The 18092-nt window shown below is 41.8% G+C and overlaps 1 protein-coding gene across 4 annotated transcripts in view; it reads right to left on the bottom strand.

Annotated features, from left to right (window-relative positions):
• LOC114455246 (immunoglobulin-like domain-containing receptor 2) overlaps window positions 1–18092 on the bottom strand; it is a 37020-nt gene that overhangs the window by 11736 nt on the left and 7192 nt on the right. For 3 of the 4 annotated variants that reach the window (XM_028436350.1, XM_028436352.1, XM_028436354.1), the window contains exons 2-4: window positions 11650–11979; window positions 6906–7025; window positions 532–588 (exon numbers count right to left, since the gene is read on the bottom strand). In XM_028436350.1, coding sequence (XP_028292151.1) covers window positions 532–588; window positions 6906–7025; window positions 11650–11979 — 507 coding nt within the window. The remainder of the gene's footprint in view (window positions 1–531; window positions 589–6905; window positions 7026–11649; window positions 11980–18092) is intronic. The other variant, XM_028436351.1, reaches the window with a different exon arrangement.

The raw sequence follows: 18092 nt of genomic DNA, 5'->3' as shown, positions 1-18092 counted from the left end.
AGAAATACTAAACACAACAGTTGCAGGATTCAAAACCTAGTCTTCGCACAAAGAAGCTAACTTCTGCTTTACCAATCTACGAAGCACTTTCCAGAGGTTTTATTAAATTCTAGTAAACTTTGATGTTATAGTAAACTTGATAGGATTACCACTGAGCCCTGAGCGACTATTATCCATTGTCACATCTGGAAACCATTGCGATGCTACAGACAGATGTGCTTAGGGCGAACCCAAAAAGCCAAACCCACTGAGAACCCCTCCTAAGTTCAGTCCCTTCTCCCCTGTGGGGGTTTAATTGTGAGCAGAGGTCAAGGATAAACAAGCTTTAGCTTTGGGGGCAGCTTCATTAACTATCCAGTGTCGATGGTCCTACTAAAGCAGGGAAAGATGCTACAACTACAGTAATGCAGAAGAACCAAAGGCAAGCTGAGCTCAACTGTCTAAAGAAGTGGGATTGGTCAGAAGCATATTTAGAAGCAAAGCCGGAAATGAAGCCAAGCAGAGAGAGAAAAGTGCAGCTGAAGGCCATACCTGGCATAATCTCCACATCAAACTCAGGAAGTAGATCGTCCTGCTCACCTGTCCTTCCTGCAGAGAGAGGGAGAGCACAGGTGAAGGCCAACAGAGAGGGCGAGAAGCGGGAGTCAAAAGGTGGAACCAGTTAGCACACTGGTCAGCAGGCTGGCTGATTAATGCTCATGCAAACTAGCGTAAGCAAACGTAAAAAGAGAGCAAAAACTCTAGCACTAGCTTTACCCCTTTGAAAACCAACACATGCCCCCCCCCCCACCCACCCCATCTGCATTATTCAGAAGCACCTGTGCTTTTCTACACATTCTGAGTCTAATGAAAGCTAATTCAAATACAACTAAATACAGATTTAATTACACAGCTGCACATGATTTGCTAATTGGGATCAAATGTACCACAGGGATATTTTTGCTTTAGTCATAATGTATTGGAACTGTGCATTTCTCATAACTTAAGCAATTTTTTTCATAGTGTGCTAAATTTGTTTTAGATAAACAGTTATTATCTTCTACAATGAATGTATTTGTCTGTTTTTAGGCCGGGCTACTGGACTCAAAACGCCACTCACTTTGTTCTTCTTCTTGTTCTTTTTGTTGTTGTGCACACCAGTTAAAATTGCTACTCCTGTTATTTGAGAACGGATCGGGCTGAAATTTGGTACGTATAATCTATGGATGTGTACGCATCGACGCACAAAGCCCGATTTTTGATTTGGGGCCCAGGGCTCATTTATTTGCGAGTCAAATATTACGACAGTTGGTGGTAACAAATCATTGGCACATACCAATACATAAATAGGGCCCATTACCCCGTACGTGTCACGGGGGTGTCATTTTTCAAATGACTCCTCCTTTGCTAGTTCTCGTTAGATCGGAATGCAGTTTGGTATGATTATTTTATGAATGAATATGATGAGACGCTCAGAGCCCTTTTTTAAAAAAATGGGGTCCAGGGGCCCACTCCCCATTTCTGGTAATTTCCAAATTTATGGGAACATAGTCGAGTGATATATCTTTTCAAAAGTAATTCAATGTAGATTACAATTATTCCTCGCACAATTTAATTAGGGGCCCGAGGGGACGTTTTTTTTTGGCAATTTCCATTAAAGTTGTTTTCTCATTTATTTGTGTCAAATATTGTGACATTTGGTGGTACCAAATCACTAACACATACCAATATATTAATGGGGCCCATTACTCCGTATGTCAGGGGACCTTTTTTACTCGGTGGAACCGAGTTGATTGAATTCTCTGGAATGTGGTACATGCTATTCGGTGACGCTCCGCAGGCCAAGCCGTAGTTCATCCAAACTTGTTTTTATCAGAAATCCACATTTCAAATACTATTGTTAAATTATAATAATGAAATGGGAAGAGGCTAACATAGGACATAATATAAATGATAAATCAGCATTGCAAACACATTAGGATGTCCTTAATGCTTAAAGCTGCCACAAATGATATTTTTTTATTAGATAAAATAATAGTATATGGCACATAGATCAATGGATCGAACATCATTTACTCCAAAAAGAATGGAATAAGGTTGAAATTGCAGCTTGAAAATTTGTTTTCATTACCACAGTAAACATTCCGTTTGTTGACATTTTCACACATTGCATTGTGGGATGTGGAGTCCCGCAAACTAATAAGTTTTTCTACTTCATTCTTTGCCAGACAAAAAGGCAGTGTTTTTTTATTTTACATAATTTTTGTTCTAATTTGTTCCTGGTAGATTTAAAAAAAAAAAAAACCACACACACAAGCTGGTCAACATGGCCAGGTTTCAGCGCACTTCTTTGTGCATTTACAATGTCTCCTGCAGTGGACTTTCCTGGTTAAATAAAAGGTAAAAATAAATAAATAAATAAATAAAATTAATGAAAATCGATATGGATGCATTCTGAATTGATCCAAGAATCGGGCGACGTAACATCATGTTTCATCAGCCCTAAAATGAGGTCTAAACTATGGATTTATCTCATAAAAACAATCATGAATAGCAGCTTTAACATGATTTATTTCTCCCATTGTTATTCACGATATAATATATCAGGAAGATCATAATCCTGTGGATCTAATTATAACATGTCAGCATGCTAAAACTCCAGGTGAACAAATTCAGGATTTGTAAATAGCTTCAATATATATATATATATACTGTATATATAAAAACACTTTAAAAACATTATCAGCAGCAAACATAATGCCAGACGCTTTAGCCAAACGGGAGGCCTGTAAAGAGTGATTACTATAATGTTTACACTGTCCGATGTGAGAAAACTGATATGTAGTAAGCTGTTACTAAGGTGGAGGAAAAAACAGTAACATGTTGCTACTTTGGCTTGGCTCATTAATCTACAACAACATACCAGACATTACAAAAGCTAAGGGCATCATAAGTGAGGATAGTGTGGAAGGAGAAGTATTACAAGACATGATAAGGGAGATGAGAAAGGGCATAAGTGGGGAAGAGAAATTATAAATACAGATTCATTCAGCCAAAGGTGAGGGCAGGAAAAGTTAGAAAAACAAGCAGATATTCAGGGTAAAGTATTGACACCACACCCATGTTAATGCAGTTCATAAAGTAATCCCTACTATAGGATGGTTACAGCCCAATACGGTAATACTTGAGGAACAGGGTTGTACAGGAGTCATTTCTTTGACCATAGTCTTTTTAGTTTGGAGCTAGCATTGCTATTCTGTAATATGTGAACTAAAAAGCCATTTCCCTAAGCAGATGTCTCTGCTCACATTCAAACCCTTCGCTCATTGTGTAGACACAACTCTGGCATCAAGGTCTTCATTTCACTAGAAACAAATCAGTCACTGAATGAACCATCATAGGCATCCAAAAATCTGAGGTGGGATTTGATGATGACATGAATACACGGTTACATGATGTTTTTTCATTTGGAATTACTGTAGTTATTCGGAATTAAATTATTTGGAATTAAAGTGTTCTGTTTCGTTTTTACATTAAAAAATAGTAATTTCAAATTGAGGTTAACATGGAAAAAATGTTTATTTGTTTTTATTTAATTCCACTTTCGGTCTGGGGATTGGGAAGGATTCTGATTGGACAGCGTATTCACGTCTATCGGAAAAAACACACAACAAACCTTTTCTTTTCAACTATAACATAGAAAACCACATAATAAGAACAATTTTCACTTTTATTTTGACTGTAGTTTTGATGCAGCAGCTCGACAGAAACATACGGTTTCACTTTCATCCGCGGAGCAGGAGAAGGAGATAAATTAGCGGAGAAGGGAGGCAGCACACCGTACTTTGGTCAATCAAAGGATGTAGAGTAAAAAATTAACTTTATAATGATCCGGGCGTCATTAGTGAAGCTTTGGTGCTTCATGCCCCAATGAAGCTTGTTCCAATTGCCGATGTCCGTGTGTTTAGTAAGTCTGTGTGAATGTCTGCATGTTCATGCGTCCATCATCCACTCATTTCATTATGTCCATGTCTTTTAAGGCTCTTATTAAATAAATAGTCTAGGCTCGAATCCGGGCGTTCTATCCTGGATTATGTCGGATCATTGCGGCAAGTCGCGCATGCGCAGAACGACCGGAATTAAAGGCACACCGTGGACTTCTGCCCAGCGCCGGACACTGCCCGGCCGACCCCAGGGCGAAGGGGGCCGATGACGGCGGCGAGGCCAGGGAGTGGGCCGAGCGCCAGGCCTCCGGCGGCGGGGAGAGGAGGGTGGCAGCGGCGGTGGCTGCTGCTCCAGCCGCGGCGCGAGCCCAGCCCTGCTTTGCACCCCAGCCCGACTGACCCAGCCCTGAGAGCCAATCATTATCCCGTAGTTACAGGTCAACTACTGTCTGCATACACAATCAAAAGACAAGTGAGGCTGTTGTGGCGCTTGTGGCCACTAGGGGCACTTGACGTGAAAGTTACAGGTCTAGCGCCGCTAGTGGTCAAAAGTTACACAGTGTGGCTTTAACTTAAAGCGGAATTAAGTGTTTACAAGATAGAGGAATTATTTATTTCGGAATTCAAATCTGAATAAACCACCCACCTAATTCAAATTTAAATTTAATTTCGAATTACATTTGTAGTTTAAAGACGGATTAACTTTTATTCTGAATTAAGAAGCAATGAAAGCTCCCATGTAAACGTGGCCATTGATGAAGAAAACCTATAGAAGGCACAAATACAAGATGCAAAAGGTTCCTGAACCCGGCCACAGAACTTGCCACCTTTTTACTGATAATCTGTCTGTGCTCTGCGCAAGTGGCGCAACTAAAATCCACCTTGTCTTGTTATTCCTGCAGGTTTAAACCCTTGTCTTCTCTCCTGTGAGCTGATTATAATCCGATAAGAGCTCAGTGAAGGAAAGCTCTGTGAATTAACCATGTGTCACCTAATAGAAAAGTGACAATCACAAAACACTGAATGTTTAGCCTTGTCCTGCCTCTTTCTGTGCCATCTTTGCTTTCTCCTTGTCTTCCTCAGAAACCCTTAACATGCTCTCATCAACCCTGAAAGGCCCGGTCGTCACGGTAACAGCCTAAAGACAGCAGCTCTTCACTGTGATCTCCATATTTTCTCTCCCTTGAACAACTTGTTGCAGCACATTTCAACTCGCTGACCTTAATCAAGGACATATTAGCTCGTAGCTGCAGACTAGGAAGCCTCTTGTAATCATTAATCCACACCAAATCTAACACAGTGGACAGAAAACACAATTTGCTGCTATAGACTTTACGCTCAATCTCCCCCACTTCACTCCTTGGGGTTCACTGTCTTAATAACTAGCAGTGGGGCCAAATCCACATCAGCCCTCTTATGTTCCCTTCTTGCTAAACAATAAAGTCTGTCATGAAGGATAAGGGAAAACCCTACTCTGACCGTCTCCATGGACGCCGTTGTTGAGATCCCCAGGAATGCAGCCCAATAAAGAAAGACACCCTATCCAAAACCTTCACTGACAGTGCATGGCAAAAAAGCTGAATCAGCCTGTGGATAAATAAGAAAAACAACTGTACCCAGTCAGTTTTAATATCTTTGTCATCTCTGTTATTTATGACAGTGTTTCTCAAACTTAGTACCCCCTTTCTCTTATTTCTGAATCCAAGTCCTCCCTTTGTCTGACGACAACATTTTGCTTAGAAAACTATTTAAAAATAGAGCATGATGATGGAATGAACAAGTGATAACACACATTTTAAAGAATCTCATTCTGTAAAGTGGTGGAAAAAACACAGTATTTAGTGCAGTGGTTCCCAACCTTGTTTGGATCATGACCCCATTTTGATATCAATAATTTCTTTCTTTTTTTTTTTTTGTCTGTGCGAAGGTCAAGAATTTCTGGAAACTCCCAAAAAAGTTATTTTGAGCTCAGATATTTTATTTTTAATGAACTAGAACTGAACAAAATAAAAGTATAGAAATACAGTCCAGGTTGGGTTCAATTATAATTGCAATCGCATAATTGATAATTATTTTACAATTATGGTGTAATTTTAATTGTAATTTAAAAAATCTGTTGCTGTCGTAATCGTACTGGAGTTTCAATAATTCACTTTGTAATTGTAATTGCCATGAAAATTCGATAAAAATTGTCAATTATAATTTAATGCAAACCTGGGGAACAATGCTACAGTTCTATGTACAGTTCTACACATATATAGTCAACAATTATTAAAATATGTTTCATATCAAGCATTCCCACATTTTACCATTTAAAAATATTGAAATCTAGGGGTATATTGACACAAAAAAAGGCTCAGACACCCACATCAAAAAAATATTAAAAACTATATTTTTATTAATTAGGAAGCCTTACAAGGTAACCAATGAATAGGAAATACATTTTTTAGTGTATTTTACAGCTAACTTAGGACTCGTTATTATAAGAGATGCTAACAGAAAGCTAACATAAGAGGAATGTTATATTTATTTTAGTTTTATTGGGTTATTTATTAAAAGCTAGTTGTTTAAGATTGTATGTTTCATTTATTTATTTTAAAGAATAATCATTAAAACACCGTTTAAACCCCAGGAGGTCCTGAACCCAAGGTTGAAAAACACTGATTACATGGGTCCTGAATAATAGATTTATTTCTATGGTTTTTATCATTTCCGGGTGGGACCCAGACTGACACTTTATTTGTTAATTTACACCTACCCCCATTTGAGAAACACTGACAGTGATTTATGATATCAACGTCAATTGTTATGCAGATGACACCCATCTCTACTTTAACCAAATAAAATTTCCCCCCATCCCCTCATTAACTGCTTGACACATATGATGAAACTTATAAACAGTTATACTCTCTTCAGCTTTGAAAGCCAAGCCAAGACGTACTTTTAAGATCAGAACTTTTGTAGATCTGAGTGAACACCTACCAAGCACTAGTAACTCCAGCTGGGCCTCATTCTTCCCCTCCAAGTCGTCAGCAATGACAATCTTACAGTAGTAGACGCCACTGTCACCCCACTGCAGCTCCCCGATACGCAAGTCGGCTCCTGAACACAGATGACAAACCATTAGAGGCTTCATATGATTTATATGCTCAGGGGTGAAAGAACAGACAGCAGGTAAATGTTAATGGGTGCTGTGTTATGTGGAGAACTCTAGAAACTCTAGTAATACCTGTAACAATCAGAAAACACAGAATAAGATGTGCAAAAAAAAAAGAATAATATGTGCATTTAGTTGCAATTATTTAATTTATATATTAAAGCAGACTCCAAAAATATACAAAAAGACAACAAAAAAGCATAAAACAACAACAAAAATACACAATATGGTGTAAAATAAAGAAATCTCAACAAAAAACACTTAACAAGTACAAAAATGCATAAAACGACAAAAGCACATTCAAATAACTGAAAAATATTCTCATCAACTTGAGACAGCGGTCTAAACCCTAGGTTCCCAAAGTGGGGTACGGGTACCCCAAGGGTATGCAAATTGTTATGGGGTACTAGTACTAATGTTAGGCTAATGCTAATATTGAGCTAATGCTGATGTCAGGCTAATGCTATGTTGATGTTAATGCTATGTTAATAATATTGCTAGGCTAAAATAAATGTTAGGTTTATGCTAATGTTAATGTTAGGTTTATGCTAATGTTAATTAATGTTAGCTAATGTTAATATTAGGTTAATGCTCATGCTATATTGACGCTAATGCTAGCTAATGCTAATGTTAATGGTACGTTAAAATGAATGCAAGCAAATGCTAATGCTATGCTAAAATTAATGCTAGCAAATGTTAATGCTAGTGTTAATCAATTCTCGCTCATGCTATGTTAATGTAAATGCTAGCTAGTGTTAATGTTAGGCTAATGCTGGCAAATGTTAATGTTAACCAATGCTAGCTAATGTTAATGTTAGGATAATGCTAACGGTAATGCTAGGCTAATGCTAATGCTGTGTTCAATGACACGGGCCAGCACCTGCATCCTCATTTGCATTTTCTTTAGAAAATGCAAATATTCTAGTTATATATGATTCCTCAACAGGATAGGCAAAATTCATAGACAATTTGAACAGTTGGGCTACAATGTATGACATTACATTATTAAAAATTAACAACCCTAAAAGACAATAATTCAAATGGACCATTTTAAATGAGTTACACATGTGGCCTAAGCTTCCTGTTCTGGGCTGACAGGAGTAAAAGCTGGTTGGATTAGCTCATCTGCTTTAAGCTTTGATGTCCTACATTTCGATCCATTCTAATTGGGACCTCTCCTGTACTCTGAACCCTGAAAATGATTGTGGCTTCAAATCCCTGTGAGTCAGCAGTTTTTGTAATACTCTGGAGTCAACAACCACACAATGTTCAAACACATAAATCCCCTGGTTTGAAATTTCAGCTACTCATCTCAAACATCTCTACATGCTGGAATAAACACAATAAGCTCCTGTAGTGTGATTGGCTGATCTGGCATTTGGATTAACATGTAGTTCAACACATCAGTTAATATTTTAAATTATTTTTTTTCAGTCATTAATTTAAGTTATTTTTTTTAAAATATATTACCATGGCCTTTATTTGTTTGTCATAAGAGTAGGTTTTAGATCTCGTCAACTTAGGCTAATCAGCTATGGAGGGTTTTCACCTACGTCACATTCTGGGCAGTAACCCAGATGCGCGGCCATATTGGAGGTACTTGGAGGTAGACGCTGCTATAAATGATAAATGTCCGAAACCACAGAAAAGTTCCTCAAAATGCGTTATAGATGCAAAGGCATACAAGGAAGGACTTGGTCTGCAGGAAAGGGCATTATATTTGGAAAAGTTACGGTTAATTGATGGTGCAGATCCATAAGAGTAGGCTTCCTCGTCTTGGATCAATGGTGACCCGGAGAGTCTTCCGTCTATTATGTATCCTGATATCGTCAACTACCTGGTTTTAACCCAAACCCAATCTGGGTCATTCTTTTGATAAAGGTCAGACTCAGACCTTTTACCTGGAATACAATGAGAAATACAGCACATTTTAGCTCGACAACTGTGTTGCTACTGTAGCAGGCTATTACATGTGATTATAATAGCTTGATATGAATTATATTCTTATCATCACACTAGCAAATTTGGCCGCAAAGACCCGCTGCTATAATAATAATAATGCATTGGATTTTATATAGAGCTTCATCATAGACACTCAAAGCGCTTTACAGAATGAAGGCATTATTCTTTCACTCCACACTTAGTGGTGGTAAGCTACTATTGTAGACACAGCTGCCCTGGGGGAGACTGACCCTCCGACCACCACCAACACTCACTCACACACTACATTCATGCTAGACAATGTGGGTGAAGTGCCTTGCCCAAGGACACAATGACAGATACCACTGGGGCAACTTTCCCCCACTGTGACACCTGGAATTCTCAGTGTTCTCCCATCCAATTACTAACCAGGCCCAGACCTGCTTAGCTTCTGAGATCTAACAAGATCGGGCAGCGACAGGCTGGTATGGCTATCAACAATTTACTTTCTGACAAGTAATGGGCCGAACAAATTTGGGTGTTGTCCAGATTTTTGCCTCGTAAATCCTGGTTTAGCTTTGCTAATTACCACAAGCCCCTCCTTTCCTCTGATAATGTTTGACATTGTTCTCCCTGACTTTTTATAACTTTTGGCAGTCTATAAAACTCAAAATGTTTTTCACGGTCTGACTGATTGGTACAGCCAAAAACACGGCAGTAATTCACCACTTACTTTCGTTCTATGTTCGGGATCTGCTTTGTTTACCTGCTGAGTACCTCCAATATGGCGAATTCCTATTTGACGACGCGGTGCTGACGCGCCGTGAAAACCCCCGTGAAAAGTTCTGTTGGCAAACATTGTTTTCTTCCCCCAGACCCCTTTTTCTACATTTTGAATTCAATTCAGTTCAACTTTATCTATATAGCATTAATTACAACAATAAGTCATCTTGTAGCGCTCATCACAAAATATAAAAATATTAAGAAAAAAAAACTAACAAATCCACATGAACAAGCATCAGCGACAGTGGGGAAGAAAAAACTCCCTTTATGTTGTCAAGTTATCTTGGCAAACTTTATTAAAAGTTAATAAAATCAACTATTTCCTGCAAAGCATTAGGCAGCTGTTTGTTTTTTTCCCCTATATGACTGACTGTCTGCAGCTACTCTGTTTATTAGCTGTGAAAATCACAGAATGGTAAATAACAAATGATACCATAACGCATTATTGTCCAAATACAAAGCATGACTTCCAAAATTGATAATAAATGAAACATTGGCTTTATACCACTAACAGTATATAATGTTGAGGTAGATATAACTGGTGATTATTTTATTTTTAATATATTTGACTATCTGGCACCATAGTTAACAAATCACAGTTTGATAATGTTTGAATTCAGGTTACAAAAGCAAAAAACACGGTGATGTAAAACAAATGAATGCAGCATTTAAGCTGTAATAATGCCTTGAGCTCACTGTCCACTGCCCATTGTAAATATAACGTGTGTTTTGCTCTGATAGGGTAAAAAAAAAGGAAAATTAGGGCAGGAGTGTGTGTGTGTGTGTGTCTGTCTGTGGTGTCTACTTTCATTGTGAGAAGAAAACAAAGGGAGTTTATTTAGAGTATTCTGTTCCTGGGAAGCTTGAGTCCTGCATGTTTCAGATACCTCCCATCTCCTTTATAATGAAAACATAGAAGCCTATCAAGGTTCTGCAGATTCTGTGGTGCCTCCATGCTTTAAATTAGATCGACAGAGAAACATCTCATTGTGTTTTACTACACAATACAATTAGTGGCCTTTTGTGCTGTATTCAATTTGAAAGCAACAAAGTTCTTAGTGTCAGCCTGTGTTCGAAAACGTACTATAAGTATATACTCAATGAGTATATACTGTCAACTATAAAGTATTAGTATGGATAGGATGGACCGTTCCCACTTAAGTATACAGTAGTCCCTCGCTATATTGCGATTCACCTTTTACGGCCTCGGTGTTTCGCAGATTTTTTGACAGTGCAATTTTGGATGCATTTTTTTACAGCGTATGAACGCGCATTGTGTTCTGCGTCCTGATTGGCTAATGCTGCGTTCACCCACCAGCGACACATCCAACTCAATGAGTTTCACTGCCTGCTGAAGCGAGGAGCTGCGCTCCTTTTTCTCCTCTGATAAACATAAACCACCAGTGAAAAAAGCTGGTGTGATTAGCGGCTAATGCTATCCTGGCTCAGTGCTACAGAGAGAACTTTTACCTGCTACTACCACCTCCTCACTGATTCTCCTCCACGCCTAATCCTTCCTAGTCCGGTCCCGGTTATAAAGGCTGTGTCATACGCTCCAGGTGGTCACACACAGCTTCTACTCTATGGTTGAATGGGTGAACAGACCGGTGTCCTTGTTGACGGCCTGACATCATCGTCAACAAAGACTCTGAATGCTTTCGGCATCAATGTCTGATCGCTAGCAGTGTGACTCTGAAATGCTGTATGTTTGAAAAAGGTTTAATACTCATTCTGATGTCAGACCTAGTATGAGTATTACATTAGTATGAAATTTCTAAAACAGCCTTAGTTTTGGACCGGTATACATGATTTAAAGCAGCAGCTCATCAGGAATACCAGACAGAAGGATAAGATGGTTTATATTACTGTTGACGATGGAGATGTCTCTGCCTTTGTAGTGCTCCGCCAGCGTCATGGAAGCTCCCTGGGCCGAGGCTACAACCCGGACCGTGCGACTGCTGTCGGAACACTCCAGGTGCGACGTGGGTCCGAGCTCAGAGGCCTTGATGCCCAGCGTCTGGGGCACGGTGAAGGACTCTCGGGTATGGTCTCGACAGTAGGACTTGTACCACCACTGCACCACCGGTGTCTGCAAAGAGGCCGTCTGATATTGGCAGGGGAGGACCACAGACTGGAAGAGCATCGCAAAACGCTGCTTCTCCCGCACCGTGACGTGGACACCATTGCAAACGCACACTGAGACACACAGAGAGAAAACAAACAGACATGGGTAATAATACTTTAGTGGTACAAAAAAAAAAAACAGAATTATGCTATTTTTCACCCATCTCCAATTGTTCTAAATTCCCCAACAACATAGTATTTAAGATTTATTTTTCCAAACTCGACTGTTTTCTGGAGAATTAGCCCTCTGAAAAGTCTCTTTCAGAGCGCTCCCAAAAACATCCTGTTTTTTGGGCCTTCATGCATATGCATGAGTGGGATTAAACACATATTTATTTAGAAATAAAAAGACCACAAAAATAGTCAATTTAAGACAAAAGTCCATTGTTTTATCCAACCGCTGCGTCGCCTTGGGTCACAAACACGTCAGATTATCTCATAAAGGTGAAACGAGACGGTATAACGGATACTAAAAGTGAAACTGGTTGTGCATCTATCTATATACTGAACGTAAAGATATTAACTGTGATATCAACCTGCGTTTGCTATGTTTGTTTTACGTCTGAGGTAGTTTCAGAGGGAGGAGCTCACATTCTTTTGTAGAGTAGGGGCAGCGATTATCGTCAGGCTAAAGGAATGTATATCACTCTAGCAAAACCATTATAAAGTGAATTTTTCATAACACTGCCCCTTTAAAGTTTGTTTCCTGAAAGGGATACTCAACTCAAATTACAAAGACAGTTTAACATAGACTGTTATTTGTAAACTTTACTAGTAGGAATGAGAGGGTGGTTGAGAAGCTGCATATTATGGGGTGCCAAATGTAAAAACTGGGTCACATCATTGTTAAAAATATGTACAATATAAATATAAATTTAAATGTTAAATCTAAATGTTCATTGTAAATCTTAGTGTTAAATCGGTCACCAAGTGTAAAGCCAAATGTTTAGGAATCACACAAAGTGGACAAGTTGGCGCCTGTCAATCACGTGGCCCCGCCCACACTCCACACACCCCACCCTTCAAGGTCTTCTGCATCCTTGGTATCTTTGTCACTGGTAAAAGTGAGTTGACATACAGCATGCAAATCTATATCTGTTAAATTGTGTGAGGGGAGTTGTCCACACATTCTCTCGGCTGATGTGCTGCCCGTACACCAGTTATTACCGCTCTTTCGAGTTCGTCAGTTTAAAGCGATCCCGCCATGCCTCGCTCTCCCCGTCTCCTCACTCACTGAACCTCAGTCGATGGTGTGGGTGGGGCCTCGACAGGCGCCCACCTTGCAAAATTTCTAAACATTTAACTTTACACTTGGTGACCGACTTAACATTTACATTTAGATTTATTTTTCATGTGTACACATTTTAAGAGTGATATAAAACATGCTGTTTTACATGAATTTTGGTCTCAAATGAAAGAAAAATTAGCTGAATGTTCAAAATGTGACAGAGTTTTTACATTCAGCAACCCAACTTTAAACACACGTGTTTGACAAACTGTGATGTATTAATCACTCAAGTAAGTGCTCCATTCACTTTTCCTTTATCAATCACTTGTACACTGGGAATTTTCTGAACAATGACATTATTACTAACCCCCATCTCAGCACAGAATTTCTTTTTTTGCACAATCACAATATAACAAGAATCAGACATATTTTCTATAGAACTCCCTTGGCACATTTGCTGCGCTAACAGATCCAACATTTCATATTACGCGTATATTCACTCTCTTCAGCCTCTCGCCTTCATTCACAAAACCATAATCTAAACCGGGTGGTCTACAGCACTTTTTCCTGTGTTATTAATACCTTCGCAGTCTTAAATCGCAATGTGCACACACCTAATTTAGTACTCTTTTTTGGGGATGAACAACAAAGCTCCACAGTGGTAATGAAATAAGTCTTACAACACCGTTTCATTTGTACATTTCAGTACGTGTTTGGGTGTCATTGCAACATGGCTGACTGAGCTCTTCTCCTAAAGACTCCTACAGGGAGAACCTCCTTAGACCCGAAGAAAAAAAGATTATGATAATCATATTTGTTACATATTAAAAGTCTCTGGATTGAAGAAAACATTTTACACTTTAATTTCTTCTTTTTTTTTTATTAACTCCTTTGAAATGGACATCAGGTCATGTTTGATCTTTTCATTTCCAGATCATTACAACAGTTAGATAAAGAAAAAACATATAAACACTGTGATTAAAGTGCATTCTGTGTAAAAGGTGTGTCGTATAGATAGAGGTTAGCAGTGCTGGGGCTCTTTCATTGAATACACGTTATTTCTTTGTGTGTCCTTTTTTTAAAATAGTGGTTCCGTGCAAGCTTGCACTATATGTTTAATATAATGTATGTCTAAAATGTGAATGCTGTTAACCAACCACTCAACGCAGATAATAAAATGTAAAGATTAGGGAAGGGTTGCAAATCAGAGCTTTTATTATGAAAGAAACAGCTGCACTGCTTCTTCAGCTGCACGGATGATTCACAGCGATCGTCATCATTTGTTACGCATCAAACCAGGAGCAGAGACAGGATCAGAGATTAGGTGCGTGGGGGGCTCCTGGGCTGCTCCGTACTGAGGTCAGGAGGGTTGAATTCCTGCGTGAGTGGGGGGGTTGGGGGTGGTCATCACAGAGGGTGGAAGGCGGTGGATGCTTTCTGCTTGTCATACGAGCTTTAGGTGTGGCAGGAAGTAACTCTAAACATATCCCAGGAAACAGGAAATCAAAACCAATGCAGGCCAACTACTTAGGAGTTCCTTCTGAGCAAGAAGAGTAAATAGCCTTTGGTAAACACTTCGGACTAAAATAGCTAATTAGCTTAAAGTGTTTACATTTTGCACTCAGGTCTTTAAACTTTTGGGAAAAAAATGGCTAAAATGAGCCAGAACCCGACTGTTAAAAGGATCCTCCACTGTTTTTACCAATGTGGCCTAAAACCATTGAAATGTCCTTATTAGATCTATTTTAAACTTTTAAAAATGGGACTACTTTACCGTTTGAGTCTGTGCACCGCCATGTTGAAATGACGTCATTGATGTTGCCAATCACCCCTTTTAGTCCATTGAAGTTAGTTAGATATGTTGAAGAGGTAAAGCCACAGATTTGTTTGCGTTACTGTTGTAATCTCTGCTTTAAAATTTATATTTATTTAAAGTTTAAATAAATCTGAAATTGTTTAGTCTGAAACAGACTGATTTATTGCTTGTGTTCATTGAAAAATACATGACAAGAGGCCCTTGAAAAATTAATCGCATATTAAATCGCAATATTGAGGAATTTTTTTTTTAAATCAGATCATTTTCCAAATTGTTCACCCTAATAGGAGGTGAAGCAATCAGGATCATTTAGCAGCATTTTCTTATTCTGCTTTGGGTTGATCTAAAAATCAATAAAAGTTAAAAAAAAAAGTCGATGTAAACCTCTTGTTTACCAAAATTTGATAAACAAAATCCGTGAGCCAAAAAAATCTGTGACCGCAGGGGGCGACAGTTCCAACTCTGCTGTTTTGTTGACGGCATGAAGAAGGGAAGAAGTGCAAAAAATCCAGACTTAAACCATAAAACCATACCTTCAACCATTTCTGACAAGAACACCAGTTCTTTGCAGCAGACAGATTCAACTTGGGTCGGCATTAATAAGCAGCAGTCGATACTGGTTGCCTGTATTTACATGCACGGAGCTCTTCTTCTCTTCTACTGTACGTGCTGTCTTTCATTGTCAAAAGAATCCCTTGAGAAACTATGCAAAACAATGCTATTTAATTAAAAATAAATCCTGAACGAAATAAATAAAGAGATAGTTCAATTTTTTTTTTTTTTTTTTTTTTAATTTTTCTCTCTTGTCTGCACATTCTGTCGAAGGTTAACACTACAAGAAGTGCAATCTTTTAACAGCAATGCATATTTTGTTATTGCAATTAAATAAATTTATTTATTTCATTGCATAATTGTGACCATCACCAGCCCTCCCTAGGGAAGGGTAAGAAATACTTTATTAAAGGGAGGATGTAAAAAAAGAGAGGGCAGTGTTACACCAAGGTGAGGGGTTGGAGAGGGGTGGGGAAGTTAACAGGGAAGAGGAATACAAGATAGGAAATGGAATGGGTGGGGAGTAGTCGATAGATTTCAAGTGATGCGATGTGAAATTGTGGTTGTGTATATTGTGCTTATTGTTGAGTTATCAAGCCAGTTTGGTGACCAGTGTGCGGCTTAGGAATAATGGTGGTGGCTGTGAGCAGAGGAAGAAGTGAGTGGAAATTCCATAAAACAGGTATTTGGGAACAACGTGTCTGTGGTTGAGCCCAGTATGAGTGTTATCCCACAGCCCAAGGCCAGTGCATCCATGACAAATGTATTTCCAAGAACCGCCACTGCAAAACCCACGAGCCGCCCCCGGGCCCCGGAAGCAGCCAGGCCAGCAGCAAGAGCGGGCAACCCGGGGGCCCCCGGCGACCACCACACGGCCAAGCAGCCCCCCGAACGCCCCCAAGATCCCAAACCGAGAGGCAACCATCGCCCCCCCCATACACACCCGAGAAAGCCCCAAGGAGCCAAGGACCCAGCGCACCATGCCACCAATCCAACCCCCAACCCCCAGACCCCCCACCCCATCCCCCCCCACCCCCCCACACCCCCGCGCCCAACCCCCCGAGGGGAGGGCCCAGAGAGCTCCCCGCCCGAGACCCCAGCGGAGGAGCCGAAGCCCACGCCCAGCAGACGACCAGAGCCACGCCGAACGGGCAGCCGGCGGGCACCCGCCGCCGGGCCCAGAGCCAGCAGGGACCCGACCCCAGGCCAGAGGGACCCGGAATGAACGCAGCACCAGGAGCAGCCCGCCCAGGGAGGACGACCACACCCCAAGCCGCATAAGGCACCAGGGGGCCGCCGGGAGTCTCCCCGTCGGCCCCCAGGCACCCCAACCTAGCCCCCCATGGCGCCCCAAATCACCTATTGTTGATGTCGCCCGCGCCACGGGCTTTAGTTTTTTTATTTATTTATTTATTTATTTTTTTAAAGCCAGGGCCCCCTCCAAGGGCCAAGCCAGACCGCCTTGTGCATCCCCAGCACCCTGCCTCATGGGGCACTGCCCAAGCAGGGGCCGTACCATTAGGTATGCAAGGGCGCGGCACGCGGCACCCGCCCCGAAAGACCCCCGCCAGGACCGGCCCAGCCAGCCAGCCAATCACCCCGGGCCCCAGGAGCACCCCCCGGGACCAGGGCCCCCCAAGGGCAAGTCCCCGGGCCAAGCCCCCCGGGACGCACCCCCCACCCCCGCCCAGGACCCGGCCACAGCCCAGCAGGACCGCACAGCCCCGGACAGCCCAAGGCCAGCAGCCCAGGGCCCGCCGCCCCCCGGGTAGCGCCAGCCACGGAGCAGCGCCACCCACCGGCCCGCGAGCAACCGGCGATCCCCACCGCGGGGACGGAGGCACCCCAAAGGCACACATCAAGTGCGGAACCGCAGCCCCGAGCCAAAGATGCCCCGGACCCACCCACCAGTCCGCAGATGGCAGGACAGACCCACCAGGCGGCCGACAGCAACCTCCACCACCGGAACAGCTAGCGCCGCCCCCCAGTAAACAGCATCGCTCCGAGGCACCTAGCAACCCCGCCCCAACCCCGGTGAGGACACCAGCACACCCCCAGCACACCCACCCCCCAAACCGGCGAGGCAGGCCGCCCCAGGCCCGCACACCGCGGGGCCCGCCCCCAAGGCCACCAGCCGACGAAACAAGCACCAAGCCTCACCCAAGGGGAGGAAGCGTCCCCGCGCTCCACCAGGCCGACACCGCCCGGAAAGACCCCGCAAGGAGAGACCCCAGCAAAGCCCCCCCGAGACCCACCGCCACGCCCGACCACACCATCCTGATGTATTTTCACTCTATGTAGTGGCCCAGCCACCAACAGAGGGGCCAGGCCCCCACCGGAGAGGCCCAAATATGTGAGCCAACCCACCACCCTGTTATGGTGCCTCTCCATTCCCCAATGGAGAGGCACTTCCCTATCCCCTGTGTGAGTGTGTGTGTTCAGTGAATGTATGGGGTGTAATTAAAAGAAGGGGGATGGAGGGGAGCGGTGCTCCCCATCCTACCTCTGTGGATATACGTGTATGTGGTGTAATAGGCCGGAGGGTGTAAGTGAGGGTACACCCTCCGGGGGGTGGCATGTTGAGGTGTG

The sequence above is a fragment of the Gouania willdenowi genome, chromosome 21 (assembly GCF_900634775.1).
Source record: "Gouania willdenowi chromosome 21, fGouWil2.1, whole genome shotgun sequence".
In the NCBI taxonomy this organism is placed as follows: Eukaryota; Metazoa; Chordata; class Actinopteri; order Blenniiformes; family Gobiesocidae; genus Gouania; species Gouania willdenowi.
Note: the sequence above shows the minus strand (reverse complement) of the source record. Positions and strands in the feature narration are given on the sequence as shown.